Below are 16,626 nucleotides of genomic sequence, written 5' to 3' on the forward strand. Positions count from 1 at the left end.
TACTTGCAAGGGCCACAGTCCAGCCCCCTAATGTCTGAAGAGCAATAAACTGGCCCTTTGTTTCAAAGTTTGGAGACCCCTGCACTAGAGGATCCCTAGTTCAGGCAACAAATTATTTTTTTTTTTTTTTAATCTGGAGGCTGGGATGGCTACATCTAGACTCGCCCATATTTGGCATATCAGATTGAGGACATCTGGATGAAGGGCCCCTCTGATCCTAGCGATGGCTGTTGAAATACTCTAACCAGATGTCTACTCCTGGGAGGAGAGCCACAGATCACTGGACAGAGCTTGTCCATTGGATGACTTTGAAGTCACCAAACCCAGGTACCCCCCCTTGATGGATGTAGGCCACTGCCCTGCCATTGCCTGACAGCACCCTAACTGGTGCCCCTTCAGAAGAGTGGTCCAGTGCTGTAGGGCCAACCTGACTCATCTGAGCTCCAAGATGTTGATTGGAAGCTTTGCTTCCCTTCTATGACCATGTTCCCTGGACTGTTAGGAATAGGGACACTCCCCAGCCTGAGACTTGCGTCTATTGTAAACAATTTCCAGCAATAGGGAAGGAAGGACTTCCCCCACTGTTAGGAAATCCGTTGCTTGGCTAGACAAGAGCATTGGCAAATTGAGAAAAAGGCACTACCATTATGCCTAGAATTCTTGGAGCAGCGGAAAGTGGGATGTCTTCAATCTCTATTATTGAGCACATGCTGTTTGAGAACAAGCTCTTTTCTGCTAGAATAACTATCTTGGAATATGTCCAGGACAAGACCCAATTATTCCAGATGACTGAAAGCTTGGGAGAACAGATTTGTTGAAACTGATCACCCAGCTGAAGGCCTGGAGCATTTGTCTTGGACATTTTCTGATAGCAGCAAAAGTCCTGAAGTTTGTCTAAATAGCCTACGACTTAGACGCCCCGAGTTCTAAGCAGGGCAAACAGAAGTGATCAGATCTTTGTGAACACAGGATAGGTTTGTCACACTGCCCCTTGGCCTAAGTGGTTGTCTGCCGATGCAAAGGGTAGAAAGGGGTGAAGTGGGTAAATGGAAACTTGTAAACAGGCATCTTGGATGTCCACACAGATACAATGCATTTCCCTCATCTCAGATGGGAAATCTTTGACCTTCTGGATTCAAGGCAAAATGTAACATTTGAAGGAATTTGTTTTTAAATCCAGAATAGGATGAATACGCCTATTGGGCTTTGGTACCATTAACATGTCAGAGTGCTGTCTTGTGGTAGTACTAACACAATGATTCCCTGAGACAAGGTGGTTCAGGGAATTTTGCAAATTGAACTGTTTCTGGGCAGTTTTGGGTGGATTTGAAAGTTGTGAGGTGGTAATAGTTCCGATCTCTATTTTGTAATACTTTGAAACCAACTGAACCTACGGGTCTAGGACATCCATGACCCAGAGAGGCAAATATACACCCCCACCGCCCCGTTTAGGAGGGTGTACCTCAATGTGAAGACTGCGTTGGGGGAAGGATTAGTGGCCTTGGTTCTTTAGGCTGAAGATAGTTCTTAATCTCACTGGCAGTATGTGTGGGGTCGTCGTCCTGCAGAATAAATTTGGAGCCAATAACACGCCTCCCTGATGGTATAGCATGTTGGAGAAGTATCCATTTCTCAGTATTGACCCTGACCAAATCTCTAACTCAATTTGCAGAAATGCAGCCCCAAACTTGCAAGAAGCTTCCAACATGCTCCACTGCTTGCAGACACTCATTGTACCGCTCTCCAGCGAACAAACTGTCTCCTGCTACAGCCAAATAGATCACGATTTGATTCATCAGTCCAGAGCACCCCGTTCCTTGGTTTTCTTACATAGTTGAGTCGCTTAGCCTAGTTTCCATTTCAGAGGCATGACTTTTTGGTCGTAATTCTTCCATGGCCAGACTTCTCTGGACAGTAGACTGTTCTAGTTTAATTTTTTTTTTTTTTTTTTTTTTTTTTTTTTTACACACACAAATATAGGGATTTGAGCACAGTTGGCTTATTTCTACAGGCAACATAGTCCACATTTTGTGAATTCTTTCCACTGGATCTGGATATTGTAGGGCAAGGTTTTTCAAGTGGACAAATCTTTTCAGGAAGAGAACCCCAATTGTCATAAAATTGCCCATTCTGTTTGTTCATGAATAGGAAAGATCTTTAGACTTTATTACCTGGGGGAGCATGGCAGAATATAGAAAATCAAGCAAGACTGTACCAAGGCTGTTGCGCACAGGAGACGTGAGCATATCTGCATTGACAAGCATTTTTCATGAAGCCATAGCATCAGGTGTATAGAAGCCTGTGTGCGAGAAATCTTCCTCAGCCAATACCACCTCCAGGTCTTCCGCCATGTCCAATGTGTATACGGCTTCTAAAGCAGGTATTACCACATCTGACTCGGGTAGAGAGGTGTGGAAAAGAAAGGGAGATCAAGTGCCCAAAGCAACATTAAAGGCCACCCCCCATAGCATGGGGTCCAGGCACAGATCCGATAGCATTAACCTTGGTCATACCAATTTGGAAGTAGCGAAGCATTACACTATGAAAAAACTGAGGTCTCACAGTTAGGGTAGGGTTATAGGAGTATGCCCAAAGGGTGTGTAAAAGCTTTGTCAATTACCTGGAGATAGCAGCCCAATACCCAGGGTCTATGAATATCCAAGCTTGTGTACTGTACTGAAAATAAGCTTTTTCTATTACCAGGGTTCTTTGAAATTGATGACAAACAAACATGCTAGAAAACCATATGCAGAAAAGTTAAGAGCAGAAGAATGCAAGACACCTCTGGCTGTACTCACGGTGCACATTCTCTTGGTCTCCTTTGAGCCCCTGGATGATTCCAGTATAGGCCTCAAGACAGCCCTCACGCAGCTCATTTAGGTAATCCACCATGTCGTAATCTGTCTGATGTGGAAAAGCAAAATAAAGAACGTTTGAAACAAATGTAAAAAATTTGTTTTAATTTGGGCAAACATACCACAAAATTAACAGTGCTTTGGTTTCCCTTACGCCTTACACCGTGTAACACCCATCCATCTCACCTACAGCAAATTGAACAGACATCTGCTGGTACAATCTGACACTGCAGTGATTTCAAACAGATCATATATTCACATGTTCAGTAGCTGGGGAACGAAGATTACATGGTCTGTAAAGATTGTTGAAAGACTGGCCACGACTGCTAATTCCACAACATGAACTTTCTTGAATGTTTAGACTTTCTAGCATTTTAGGAGCTAAAAACTCTTGAATGATCCAATATACAAAAAGCTACTTTAGCAACAGACATTACGCTTGGACAAAGCCAGCCACTTAAAATCAGGATGGTTAATGCCATCATAGTGAAGAACCATACAGCAAGGTGGAACCAAGCCTGCCTTAAGCTCCGCCCATTTAGATATTTAAGCATTTTAAGCTTGGGTCCTCTACAAGCTATATAAACCTACATATTAGGCATCTTCTGGATTGTACTCTACACTTTTAGAATAAAGTAGAAAAGTTTCCAATTTTAGCATTTCAAGAAGATTACCACCAACACTGAAAATGCCTACCTTGTCCACCTGAGCCTGAGAAGCTTGCTGTAGTGTATTCAGCACAACATCCAGGTACTTCTTAAACTCCCCTCCAATAGCCAAGGCAACGTCTCCAAACACAGATAGAATCTGTGGCTTTACAGAGCGGTGAACATTCTCATTCTGAAAGAGAGCAGTCTGACTTTAATAAAGTGGACATGGTATGAAATAAATATGCTTACATTTCAAGTACTGCATTCTCCCTATACAGTGAAGAAAATTTCTTACCCCCAGATTCTCCAGAAGCTGTTGCATAACCTCGTCACAAAATGGTAAGATGTTTGTTTGCAGAGCCCGGCATAGGTCTCCTACAAGCCCAACAGCAGCCAGGCACACCTAGCAATGAAGAGCACAAGTTAGTATAATACAATAACTGCCACCTGTAGACAAAATTAGGCCCCTATCTGATATATCTCCAATATATACAAGGATATAGCATATATGCACACACACGTTAAAGTGGTTATAAAGACTAAACATTTTTTTACCTTCATGCATTCCCTGTTTAGGTAGTACACCCCCTCTTTACACTTAGCTGAGCCCTCATTCAGTCCGGTGCTATGCACATCTGCAGCTCTTCTCTACCCTCACTTTGTCATACTGGCTTTGCTTAGGCAGCAAGAGCCAAAGTCAGTGACTAGGGAGTGGTGCTGAGGCCTGGAGTCTGTCAGTAAATGCAGACAGAAAGGCTCATGAGTGAGGGAAAAAAAAAAAAAAAAATAAAAAAAAAAAACCCCAGCAGCTTCCTATGGGGGAACTCTCCACAGAAACGGCCCCATAGACGTTCCCACAAATGTTATGCACTTGTAGGTTGCTTTTCTTTCACCCCAAACCAGCTCAATGGGGTTTAAGTCTGTAGACTGTGCTGGCCATTCCATGATCTGAAACCTACAGTCCTCTTCCAAAAACGGTAGCTGACACAACCTGGAGATAGGTTTTGGGTCATTATCTTGATGTAGAATGAACCCGACTAACTAGGTTTATTCCAGAGTGTATTTTATGGGTCGGCAAAAATTCTTTCACCTACTCTATGGTGTACAAAAACTTCATGATGAACCGAAGATCTTAAATTTAGATAAGACCTTCTTCCAGTCTTTAGTCCACTGGCAGTGCTTTGTGGTCCAAGCAAGCCTCTTGTTTTGCCATCTTAACAATGGCTTTCATAGTCACTCAGCCTGTCAAACCTGCAGCTCGAAGACTTCTCTTCACAGCTGAAACTCAAACTTTCAATTAGCGTTAAGCTGTCGCCTCTCAGAAACTTGTCTTCTGACTCTGTTGTGGCTTATCAGCTTCCAAGTGCCTTGTGATGGTGTAGGAAACTGTACTGACATCTTAGCTTTCTATGCAATTTCTCTAAAGGAAAGACCTACATCATCACATTGGAAGAAAAAGGAATGGTCCTCAACTGTATTTGCTCAGGCACAGCAGCCCATTCATTTGAATGGGCTACTGTGCCTACATTTATTAAATCGCAACACACGTAAACCGCAAGCGCACTGTGGTCCCCAGTAAGGGAAGTGTCTGCAGGTGCCATTAAGAAAGGCACCCACATGCATTTCCTGTGCAGGTGGTTCTAGCTGCATGAATGGGTGCAGACCCGCAGCGGGAACTAAGCCTAAAAGCAGACTCCAGTCAAAATAAAGCTAGATGGAATTTGAGAACTTTATGAAGATTTGTCTACTGGAGATGCCCCATCACTTTGTGAAAAGGAAACCTCAAAAGGAACAGGGCAATTATTTTATGTGAACTGTGAAGTGGGGACTCGAAACAGTTTAACACTCAAGAAATTTTACCCCCCCCCCCCCCCCCCCCCATTTGTGCTGAAGAGTTTATAACTCTACCTTCTATTCAAAGTTTAGAAAAACTGGATTTTTATACTCCCTGTAAAACCCTTATTCTCCAGTTCAAAGGACTGTACTTCACCAGTGCCTTTCAGGTCAGCAATCTTCTGAACTGCAGAAAGTTGTGTCCCAGCCATAACATGAGATGCCTTCATCTCTGGACAGACAACCATCATGCTTCCCCCAGCCAAAAAGGCTGGCGTCCATGGTGATGATCTGCCAACTGAAGGGGAGAAATTACATCCTGGTCAGCAGGGATGAGCAAAGTCACTGAGCTGAGGACGCCTGGTCAGGTGATTAAGGTGAATGAATTGATCCAGTGACCCAGGAACTCTGTTACACTTGTTCAGAATCTTATGTAGATGCCTGGAATTGTGTTACGCATATGCAGCAGCTTCAGGACACCATGAAGCCCAGAAGCCAATGCAAAAATAGACATATGCAGTCTGCAAAGAAAATTAAATTAAGCAAAAGCCATGAAGATTCAGCTGCAGAAGTGTTCAACACCAAAGGAAAACCCCAAACAAGGTGTCCAGAACGAGTAGCCGGTACTTCAAAACGAGAAAGAATTAGGACTGACTCGCTCAAAGTCGAGTTCCTTCAGTGTCCCATGCAAAGTGCTCACAGACGAAGGTCATCAAGATAACCGCAGAAACGAGCCAGGATCGTAGCTGGTATTGCGGTGAAGACTCGTGGGCCCAACATTCGTCCAAAAGGGAGGGATATAAACTGGTAATACAGCTCTCCTAGCGTGAACCACTGGTGACTGCAGCAATAGGGATGTGGCGATAAGCTTACTGGATGTCGATCAAGGCAAAAAAAGCCACCTTGCAGTAAGGGAGCTAACCACAGAATGCACTCAATGCAAAGTTAACAAATCAAAAAAAAAAAAAAAAAATTATATATTATAGATATATGAAATATAGTGTTGAAGCTTTCCTAGCGCTGGGAATTGGACAGACATCCTACATTGGAACTGCAAACAGATTTGAATAGGAGCACTCAAACTTACAGTAGATGGACACACCCAATCCTTTGAACAGCAGAAAGCTTTGGAAAAGAGGTCGATTTTGTAGCCGGAAGAAATTGCCGCCAGAACCCATTTGTCTGAAAGTGGGATAGATAGGCAGTGGACTGCAAATAGGAGACGTCCCACACCTCAAAGTGGTGAGGTGGGGGTCTACAACCCTGTAGACTTAGACCTTGGGCTGCCACGTTCGTTTGGGACCAGAAAAACAAACTGGTGTGGAGAACTTGTCATTGGAGGATCGTGGCCTGAAAAATAGACGTGTGAAGCTGTGTCCTTCAATGAAGGATAAGAGGAACGGTTATGACTGGATTTTCACATACATATTATCTCTGGTATTGCCCCCTCAATAAGGCCGCAGTGTAAAAGCAGATGCATACAAGAGGAGACACAGGAAAAATCTTACCTGATACTCTGCATAGTTCTTGAGACCAATGGCAAGAAAAGGTTTAAATGCCTCCATGTACTTCATAAATTCTGCTCCAAGCACTAAAAAAAAAAAAAAAAAAAAAAAAAAAGCAAAATTACAATTGACACTGTAAAGTTTATTTGCAAAATCAATCCAATCTAGAAAAACAGAGGGTTGCAAAACCATTTAACACCGACAGGGAAGATTACAGGTTTGTCAGCCCACTGAGTGCCGTGAATCAGAGCAGAAAGGCGCATGCGCAAATTACATCTCTGCAGGGGCCAGAGGCTGTTTTTTTCTCACGAACAGTGCAGCTGTGGGGAAAATAAAGCCAAGCTATATGCAAATTAATGCAGTATGCTTTGAATGAAGAAAAGTGCTATAGGAGAGTATACAACCACTTTAAATTAAAGAACAATTTTATGTTTGCTAGTGGATGTTGATAATGTTTTATACTCACAACTTATGCCTCATTTCCACTGAGCGGATAGGTTCAGGTCGGTACAGTTTGGAAGGCCTAGAATGGTCCGGCCTATTCAGGCGAGCGTTTCCACTGCAAGTCAGACCGCCAGGGGCCAAAAGTGGGTTTAGAAAAAAAAAATGCCTAACATGGTGTCACACGTCCGCCAATCAGTGGAATGCATCGTAGCTCCGCCCTAACCGAACCGTACCATTTTCTATGGACCCACATCTGAAGCAGGACCCAGAATGGTGCGGTTCGGTTGTATGGGCCGCTTTTATAATGGAAACACTCAAAATAGTGTACCAAACCGATCCGCTCAGTGGAAACAAGGCAATAGTAAATACTCTTCTGGCCGTTGCCATTATTGTGGGCATGTGAAGTCCAATCAATACCTCTTCCTGGATTTGCGATGAAGAGGTGCATGCTGGGTAACCACGCATGTGCGATGCACTGGCGGGCGTATCGCCGTTTAGAAAGTTGTCATAAACGGGCGGCGTAGACCAGTAAGTGGCAGATTAGGAGCACTACATAGTTTCTGGTAAGCACACACGATGTCCTCACCCGAAGCGGACCCATCCCCCGGCTCCAGGTGGAGGCGCTTTGTGGCTTCACAGCCTGGTTCCCTACTGTGCATGTTGCGCTGCACGTCCTGACTGGTCCCTGCTGTCTTCTGGGACCTGTGCTTGTCTCCAAGAAGACAGCGGGGGGGGGGGATGACGACACGGCGTAGATCGCTGCAGATTGTGCTGCGATCTAGTGCCAGAAGTGGGAGCAAATACCTGTATTAGACAGGTATCTGCTCCCCCCTGAAAAAGTGCTAAATGTGACAATACAATGCTTACAAAGATGTTCCTAAGCGACAGCTTTGCAGGGAGATGTCAGCAAGGCGTTCAGTCAAAGGCCACGCCCTATGTACGTTTCGTCACACGGACTTCTACGGGAGCGTGGTCCCTGCATCGTCTCCCCTATCCTTATATGCTGTGCGGTCCGTAGTGCATCTGCGTTCCAGTGGTCATGTTTGGTGTGTTTGTGTTCCAGCGGCCATGTTTTTGTGTGGATCTCAATTGCTTTCTTACCAATTACTGAGCGCCTTTTATAAAAAAAAAAAAAAAAAAAAAAAACACACCTCTTTTCTGATGGTAAATGCTCCTTCTCTCTGATAAAGCTCCCCTTATTGGCTAACAAGCTATTCAAAATACTTTCAGTATTCTAATATACACCTACTATCTGCCTTATGTAACTGGCACTTGACACGCTTTTGCCAGTGTTCAATCACCAGAATGGTGTGGCATATAACCTGTGGTCTGACTACAAGTCCCATCCAAGTAAACATACATATAAAAAAAAAAAAAAAATCAAACCGAGCATACAGTTGAGCAATACTCACATCTCTAACCTCAATTACAGCTTACCTTCTACCAGAGTGCTCACTGCCATTAGAGCATCTTCTTGTACCCCTCCTGAACCGGCCGTACTCTGAAACATGCGTAGTAGGGAAGCCATTACTACATCAGATATCTGAAGTGCATCTTGGGGCTGTACTTTACGAAGCACATTCTGGAAGACAGGGGGAAGAAAAAAAAAAATTGACAAAAATTAGATAGAGAGTCTCTCTCTCTCGATAACCATTAAACCCCGTTAACACTGATCAGCTGTGATTGGAGACAGCTGATCACATGGTAAAAGCTGCTGGGAATGGCTCTTTACTCAGATCTGTGATCAACTGTGTCCAAAAAGCCACAGCGATCACAGAGCGCTCCCCAGGGAAGTAGGGTTCTGTGGGGACATTAGACATCCTCCCAGAAATGTACAACTGCACTGTAGCTGTCATTATGGCAAACTACTGCAGAAGACGAATTACAGTGTTTATGTAGTTTTTCTTGACACCAACTGTGAGGGTGCAAAAGAATTATATGAGGCCTTAGGAATCCTATAAGGCCCAAGGCCAAAATCACTGATATGAGAAAAGTGGAAGCACAAGCTTCAAAAGTGAAGCACTCTACAGCAATAAGCTGGAATAGACTCCTTTAACTTGGGAACATACTATGGACCGATTGTAGGGGAAAGCGCTAAAATGTGGGTTTCTTTGAGGCCTTGGTCTGAAAATTGGGTAATCTGGGGAAAACTACTGAATAACCATGGTAAAAACCTCAGCGTGAAAGAGCAGAGGACCCAGCCACATCCATTGGACCAAAGAAGACTCCAGTGAGAGAAGGTCTAAAAATTAGGGGACAGCAGAAATACAATCACGAAAACTAATCAAAAAAGCTGCCACAGTCCAAAGTGCTATGATCCATTACATCTTTTTTTTTTTTAAATGACAAAGTAATGCCTCATTTTTTGCTCAACAAAAAACACTTTCTTCGGGGTGATCCATGTACATTGCAAGGATTTTAACAAACTGTTGCAGATTCCTACCTTTTGTTATTCAGAAGAAATAGCGGTTTGTCCATTTCCATGGTCAAAGTGACTCTTAATGGGAGTGGTTTTATAATTAGCAGCAGCACCTGCAGGGCTCCAGTGAGGAAACTGACAGCATCTGCAACCCTTTAGATATGGGTTGTTTTTTTTTTTTTTTAAAGAGTATTTCAACAAAAATTTTATTTTTGTTGCGGGGAATGCTCAAAATCTCATTTGTAATCAGATTTAGTGCAGACTTTTGGGAGAGAACAAAAAAAAAAAAAAGAAAAAAAAAAAAAAAAATATATAAGTGAGCCAATCACACAAGCTGGAAATGACATATCTGATGGGGTGTTTTGTACACTGTGTACAGAACTCCTCCAGGCTGCTATACTGCATATTACAGAAAAACATCTCTCTGCAGTTTGAAAGGGAAAGGTAATTAGCATTCAATTACAAAAGAATTGTATACGCTACATTTTTTGATTGCCAATTTTTATTAAAAAATAAATTATATAAAAACACAAGTTGGTCTAGCCTACAGAAATCTGGTTAAAAGCAAAATTTATTGCCTTTTCCCCTACCTAGGAGAAGCACAGGTTTGCTTTAAAAAATTTTAATAAGGCTATGGTCAATAAGTCCATTAACCCCTTCACGCCGACCGTACGCAGATATGCGTACTCGGCTTTCCGGGGTTATACCGGGATGATGCCCGCAGCTGCAGGCATCATCCCGGTACCGTTGTTTACAGCAGGCGATCGGCTACCCGTGTATAACAACCGATGCGGCTAAAAGCCGCTCGGTTGTTATACCGGTGGAGCGGGAGGGGACATCCCCCCGCCCTCCCGCCGCTGTTACCGGGTCTCCCGTGCGATCGGGAGGCCCGGTGTCCAATCGGGAATCTTCGGCGGCTGGGGGCGGGCTGGAACGAAGCTGTGAGCGGCTTCGTTCCAGCCCTCTTGTTGTAAACCTCGGAAGCGGCGTCATGACGTCACTTCCCGTTTACTCGGCTGCCAATGGCGCCGAATTTAAAAAGTACACTATTCAGAATTGCCGTTTTCGGCGATCTGAATACTTTGAAGTGTAGAGGGATGGGGGGGGTCTTTTAGACCCTCCATAAAGAGTACCTGTCACCACCTATTACTGTCACAAGGGATGTTTACATTCCTTGTGACAGCAATAAAAGTAAAAAAAAAAATTTTTTAAAACACAATTTATAAAGTAAAAAAATTAATTAAAAAAAAATTTTTTTTAAAGTGCCCCTGTCTCTGCGAGCTCGCGCAGCGAAGAAAACGCATACGGAAGTCGCGCCCGCATATGTAAACGGTGTTCAAACTACACATGTGAGGTATCGCCGCGATCGTCAGAGCGAGAGCAATAATTCTAGCCCTAGACCTCCTCTGTAGCTCAAACCTGGTAACCGTAAAAAATTTTTAAAGCGTCGCCTATGGAAAGTCATAGGTACTGTAGTTTGTCGCCATTCCACGAGTGCGTGCAATTATAAAGGGTGACATGTTTGGTATCTATTTACTCGGCGTAACATCATCTTTCACATTATACAAAAAAATTGGGGTAACTTTACTGTTTGGATTTTTTAAAATTCATGAAATTGTCCCTTTTCCAAAAATTTGCGTTTAAAACACCGCTGCACAAATACCGTGTGATAAAAAAATATTGCAACAATCGCCATTTTATTCTCTAGATTCTCTGCTAAAAAAATATATATAATGTTTGGGAACTCTAAGTAATTTTCTAGCAAAAAATACGGATTTTAACTTGTAAACACCAAATTTCAAAAATAGGCTTAGTCATGAAAGGGTTAATATCAGCCCTCAGACAGATAACACAGGGTAAGGGTGGCGTCTTCAATCAAGAAATACTGATGACCTAATCTTCATTATGGTCATTTACAACTCCTTGAAAAATATGGAGGTTGGCCTAATTGGCTGTAAACACACACACACACACACACGTCTTCAGACAGTCATAATCAACACAGTAAATGATCTGCGTGGTGCATGAACTTGTCATCTTTAGACATCCAATCACCTACATTGATTGAATGGAAGAATAGTTGAATAGACTTACCTGGAGTGTAGCACAGAGAAGGGACTGCAGATCGTTGAATTGGATCCTGTCTGATGTACTCTGTATGTGGGACTAGGAGAGAAAAGGAGGTGGAATACATAAAAATATGTTTCTGGCTTTTAGCAGTTATGTCTCACACAGCAGATGTTCCCACTCCTACCTCCATCTGAAGCACTTGCTGTAGTCTCTCCATTATCACTAGGGTGGTTTTCTGAACAGCAGGATAGCAGTCCTTGGCACTATTCTTGACTATTTCCATTAGAGCTTCGTAGGCAGCACTTCGTAGGTTGTTCTGGTGTCCATCGGGCCTGGGGAGAAGAAAAAAAAAAAAAAAAAAAAAAAAAAAAAAAAAAAAAAAAGCGTAAACCAGGCTGCTTAATTACCACTTCCAAAACCTGCCTTCATCCTTAACTTAGTGAGAATAACTTTATACAAAGCAAGTGCTCAGGTTGTCTTCAGAAAGTCATAATCAACACAGTGGATTCTGTGTGGTGCATGAACTAGTCATCACAAGACAATTAGTTATTTAAAAATAAAAGCAGTTTGAAAGGCATCCAATTTGAGTGTGAAATGAAATCTGAACTTCATTTGTCGATTTTTTTTTTTTAAAGAAATACACCTGGCAGAAGGCTTACCTGTCAGTGGTCTCCAGCAGCTTCTGTACAATGACCTCAAAGGAGCTGGACAAGCAGTAGGAGGCTGGTTCCTCCTGGTCATCCGTAACATCAGCAGCTTCATAAGCAGCTTCAGCCAAACTGGTGAAGGCCTAAATACAAGCAAACCAATGTAATTAGCAGCCCAACTGAAATATCATGACTTGTTTCCTTTAAACCTTTACCAAAAGCTATAGTAACTTACCCAGCACACATTAGTAGCCACCCTGGGTTCAGCCCCCAGCCCCTCAATGAGGCACTGAAGTAAAGGAACGAGGTAAACATCATTGATTGCTGCCTCTGGAAGGAGCTCACATATTCGACCAACAGTCCAGGCAGTAGTGTCCCTCACCACAACACTGTGGTCTTTCATTAGCTCTATCAGGGTGGGCATAGCCTATGTAAAAGAAGCAAAATTATATTAATGTAACTGCTGCAATAGTAGAGCAATTTAACATTCAGCCATTTCCTCAAAATACTGCATGTGCCTATAGGAAGAGCCAATATTCTTTACAAAACCTGCACAGGACATTACTAATACACTGTCTTTTCTGAGAGAAGATAGCTACCAAAAAAGGTAATGTTTCCAGAACGAAAAGTCAGAAATTAGTCAATAAGCCTTTTACTTTACTGTATTGCACAATATGGAATATAAAGCTGAGGACACAGGATTTGTAGTTGCAGGCCATGGGTTTTGTGCCGCTACCATCAGGTGACTAGATCATGGCAAAAGCGTTAAAGTTAAGCTTGTGTAAGTATCCAGTGCGATAGCTGCGGCACATAAAAAAAAAAAAAAGAAAAAAAAAAAAAAAAAGGCACGTGCCACATATGACAGTTTCCTGTCTTTATACATGCATTAGGACTCGCTTTACGCTCTTGATCCACCAAGTGGCCATCCTGATTGTGGGTATTTGAAGCCCACTAGGAGTCCCTTCTGGGGTTAGGTGCAGCTGGCTACCCAGTAGGGGTGCAACGGATCGTCGCCGATCCGTATGGATCAACCTCCGCGGACCGGCACACCCGCGATCCGGAGCACTCTGCGGCCTCGGCCATAGGAAAGGTCGCGGCTTTGGCCTAGCTCCAGCCATCTCGCTACACCCCACACTCCTGTACAGTAATGATAGAGTAAGAAGGGGGCAAGCGGACTTCTTGTTACACCCACCGGAGTTTTAGATTTAAAAGCTATTTTCAACACAAAACCGAGCTTATATGCATAAATACAGTATTTGTAGATCGGACAGACTGTTTAGATGTTAGATTTGAAAAGCAACAGCAAACCTGCTGACCTTACATGGTCGCTAATGTGACAGAATACCTCTGATTTTCACATTTAATGGGGGGGGGGGGGGGGGTGACATGGTAGTGGGAAATTTCCTTTAGGGCATAAGACCTAGAAATGGAACTACATAAGCCACCTAGTTATGGTGCAATTGGAAGCAGGGAGGACAAAAATTTGATTTGCCTATATATTTTTCTTGGAGTACATCATGATATACGGAGCCTTTTCATATTAACAGGGTTTTGCTGCCACCTTCACAGGGACACTGGCAAACAGCTAAGATAGGAGGTCCCCTTCCAGGTAGGACCACCGCCCGTTAGGCAAGGCTTTAGTTTAAGGTCTCATGCACACTGAAGGTAAAAAAAAAAAAAAAATTTTTTATAGTAGTGGCATGTCAAATCTAGCACAGAAAGCACCCACACTCCGGTAGAATGAGCTGTCTGAAAATGGTGGAACTTTGCCCTATATATACACACTAAGCCTGAGAAATAGGCTGATAAATCCAAATAGAATTGGAAGCTGCATGACCCTTCCTTGACCCCCCCCTCCCCAATTACATTATAATTTATATTTGACTCCTTAAAACAAGGGTCTCCAAACTATGGCCCGCCAGTTGTTAAACTACAACTCCCATCATGCCTAGTAGTGTTTGCGAATGTCAGTTTTACAATGCCTTGTGGGACATGTAGTTCTGCAACAGCTGGAGGGCTATAGTTTGGAGATCCGTGCAGAGCATGGGACACTTTAGGAACACTATACTAATTTTTGCACATGACACTTTGCTGAAGCAATGTTTGCACAGGATTTATATTTTAATGAGAATATAAACATTGGTATATACAAACCACGTGCAATTTGTATTATGACCATTTGTGGTTTAGGTTTGTTTTGGGGCTAGTACAGTTATATATAGCATTTCTTTTGTCAGAAAGCATCATTTTGATACTTTAAAACAGCAGCTACTATATTTATATACAAGGAATCAATTATGCAGACACAGTATATGCATAAGAGTGAAGGAAAATAAATAAATAAGCCATCACTGGGACCCCTGTAGTGGGGTAGGATTATAGGCGGACATGACCTCAAAAGCTTTGTCGGTGCTCAATGACCTGAAGGTACGCGCCTTATTATAACTCAGGCTTTACGACACGTGTCCTGTGTGAGAAATATATTGCAGCATACATAGGACCTCCATCGAGTCCTTACCGCTGTCCATTTCCCCAGAACGAGAAATATCATTTTTACCATTCCTGGTATCAGATGAACTATGCTGACGTTCAACAGAGGTCCAATATTTTGTTAATTTTATACATTTGGCAGAGCTGACAAACATCTCCTCCATTCAAAATTAGAACAGTGAACTACTTCTACAATTTACTACAATTTACACAAAAACAGATGGTAAATTTACTGCTCCAATGTCTTCAGAAAAGTCATAATCAACACAGTGTTCTGCGTGGTGCATGAACTTGTCATCCTCAGACACAGCATGCAATTTTTGTACAGTATTTGAAGCGTTTTACCTGTATGACTAGAGGTTTCAACTGGGTGGCTTCAGGTCCCTCGAGGATGCATCCAAATGCCATAACTGCAGCATCCCTGTACCGCCAATCTGGGTTCTTAATGTGCTCTTTGATGAATGGCAGTACATGGGGCACAATATCATCCTCACAGCACGTAGCCAGTAGCATGAGACACACACCAGCAGCCTTACAGGGATTCCAGTCATCATCGTCATCATTCTCATCCTGAAAGGAAAAAAAAAAAAAAAAAAAAAAAATGGATAAAGGGGGATAGCTCTATAAGGGCTTAAGACTTTGGCTATAAGCTTTAGGCATCTCAAATTTTCAGAATGGCATTCCTACTAACCTGTTTTGTCAACGTTTGTGTCAGAATAGGGACCAAGTATTGCAAAGCCCCCTTCGCATAGAATTTGCTTGTATGTTCTGGAGGTCTTCCCTGTTCAGCTGCCTGCAATGAAAAAGAGAAAACTGCTAAATAGGTTTCATACCCAATACTATATATTGGTGGTCAGACTGTACAGAAATTTCAGCCAGGCTACATTTCATTTAGCAAGTCAGGTTGACTTAGTAGGAACAAGACATCCACAGTGTTTGTGCTGACAGATGCCTCATAAGGGGGGGGGGGGGGGGGGGGGTGCAGGAAACTTCCAGTAATGATCCTAAAGGCACACTAAGCAAAAAGTTTGTATTCCCAATAAAAGCATTTTCTTGGGTCCATTGAGGGACACAGTAGTCTTAAAACCTTTGGGTTATACTACTGCCTACAGAAGTGATTGGACACTAGCAAACAAAAAAAAAAAAAAAAAAAAAAACCAAACCAAAAAAGAACATTTCTCTTGTCCAGGGACACAGAAGTCGAAGCCTAGGTTCACACCTGGTGCGGTGACCAGCATGCCATTCGGACAGGAATTGCACTGCATTCCTGTTCGAATTATATGCAATTTTTTGCAATGCAATTAGAGTCACTTTGTATGGATCAAATCCCACCATACCAATTCAAAGGTGGTGCGTCTTGTTTTGCAGTTTTGTTATCAGTTCACACCCATGCGAACCGATTCTGCCAATCGCACTGCGTTTTGCAAAACTTTTGAGGCGTCGTTAACAGCGACACCTGCAGCGGTTCGCATGGAGTGCGATTGTGATTCAGTGTGGGAAATGCACAGGAAACGCTGCGAACCCTGCACCAGTGTGAATCTAGGCTTTAAACTTCAGAAGCCCAAAACCATGCAAATATACGCTTGCAAATTTTCGTTTTAAAAACATTTGTTCGATTTTCTAATCATTAGTGGGGTCAAAATTGACTTGTTTTCAACCACAGCGACAGGAAAACTAGAAGAGAACTTTTGATTAAACAAATTTCAGTTTTTT

At 42.8% G+C, this 16,626-nt stretch overlaps 1 protein-coding gene across 1 annotated transcript in view; it reads right to left on the bottom strand.

Annotated features, from left to right (window-relative positions):
* KPNB1 (karyopherin subunit beta 1) overlaps window positions 1-16,626 on the bottom strand; it is a 48,136-nt gene that overhangs the window by 7,944 nt on the left and 23,566 nt on the right. Inside the window, exons 9-19 of the mRNA XM_073608093.1 lie at window positions 15,605-15,706; window positions 15,259-15,483; window positions 12,659-12,850; window positions 12,436-12,566; window positions 11,961-12,108; window positions 11,801-11,872; window positions 8,725-8,869; window positions 6,847-6,929; window positions 3,801-3,908; window positions 3,552-3,695; window positions 2,799-2,904 (exon numbers count right to left, since the gene is read on the bottom strand). Coding sequence (XP_073464194.1) covers window positions 2,799-2,904; window positions 3,552-3,695; window positions 3,801-3,908; window positions 6,847-6,929; window positions 8,725-8,869; window positions 11,801-11,872; window positions 11,961-12,108; window positions 12,436-12,566; window positions 12,659-12,850; window positions 15,259-15,483; window positions 15,605-15,706 — 1,456 coding nt within the window. The remainder of the gene's footprint in view (window positions 1-2,798; window positions 2,905-3,551; window positions 3,696-3,800; window positions 3,909-6,846; window positions 6,930-8,724; window positions 8,870-11,800; window positions 11,873-11,960; window positions 12,109-12,435; window positions 12,567-12,658; window positions 12,851-15,258; window positions 15,484-15,604; window positions 15,707-16,626) is intronic.

This window comes from Aquarana catesbeiana, linkage group LG12, assembly GCF_042186555.1.
Source record: "Aquarana catesbeiana isolate 2022-GZ linkage group LG12, ASM4218655v1, whole genome shotgun sequence".
In the NCBI taxonomy this organism is placed as follows: Eukaryota; Metazoa; Chordata; class Amphibia; order Anura; family Ranidae; genus Aquarana; species Aquarana catesbeiana.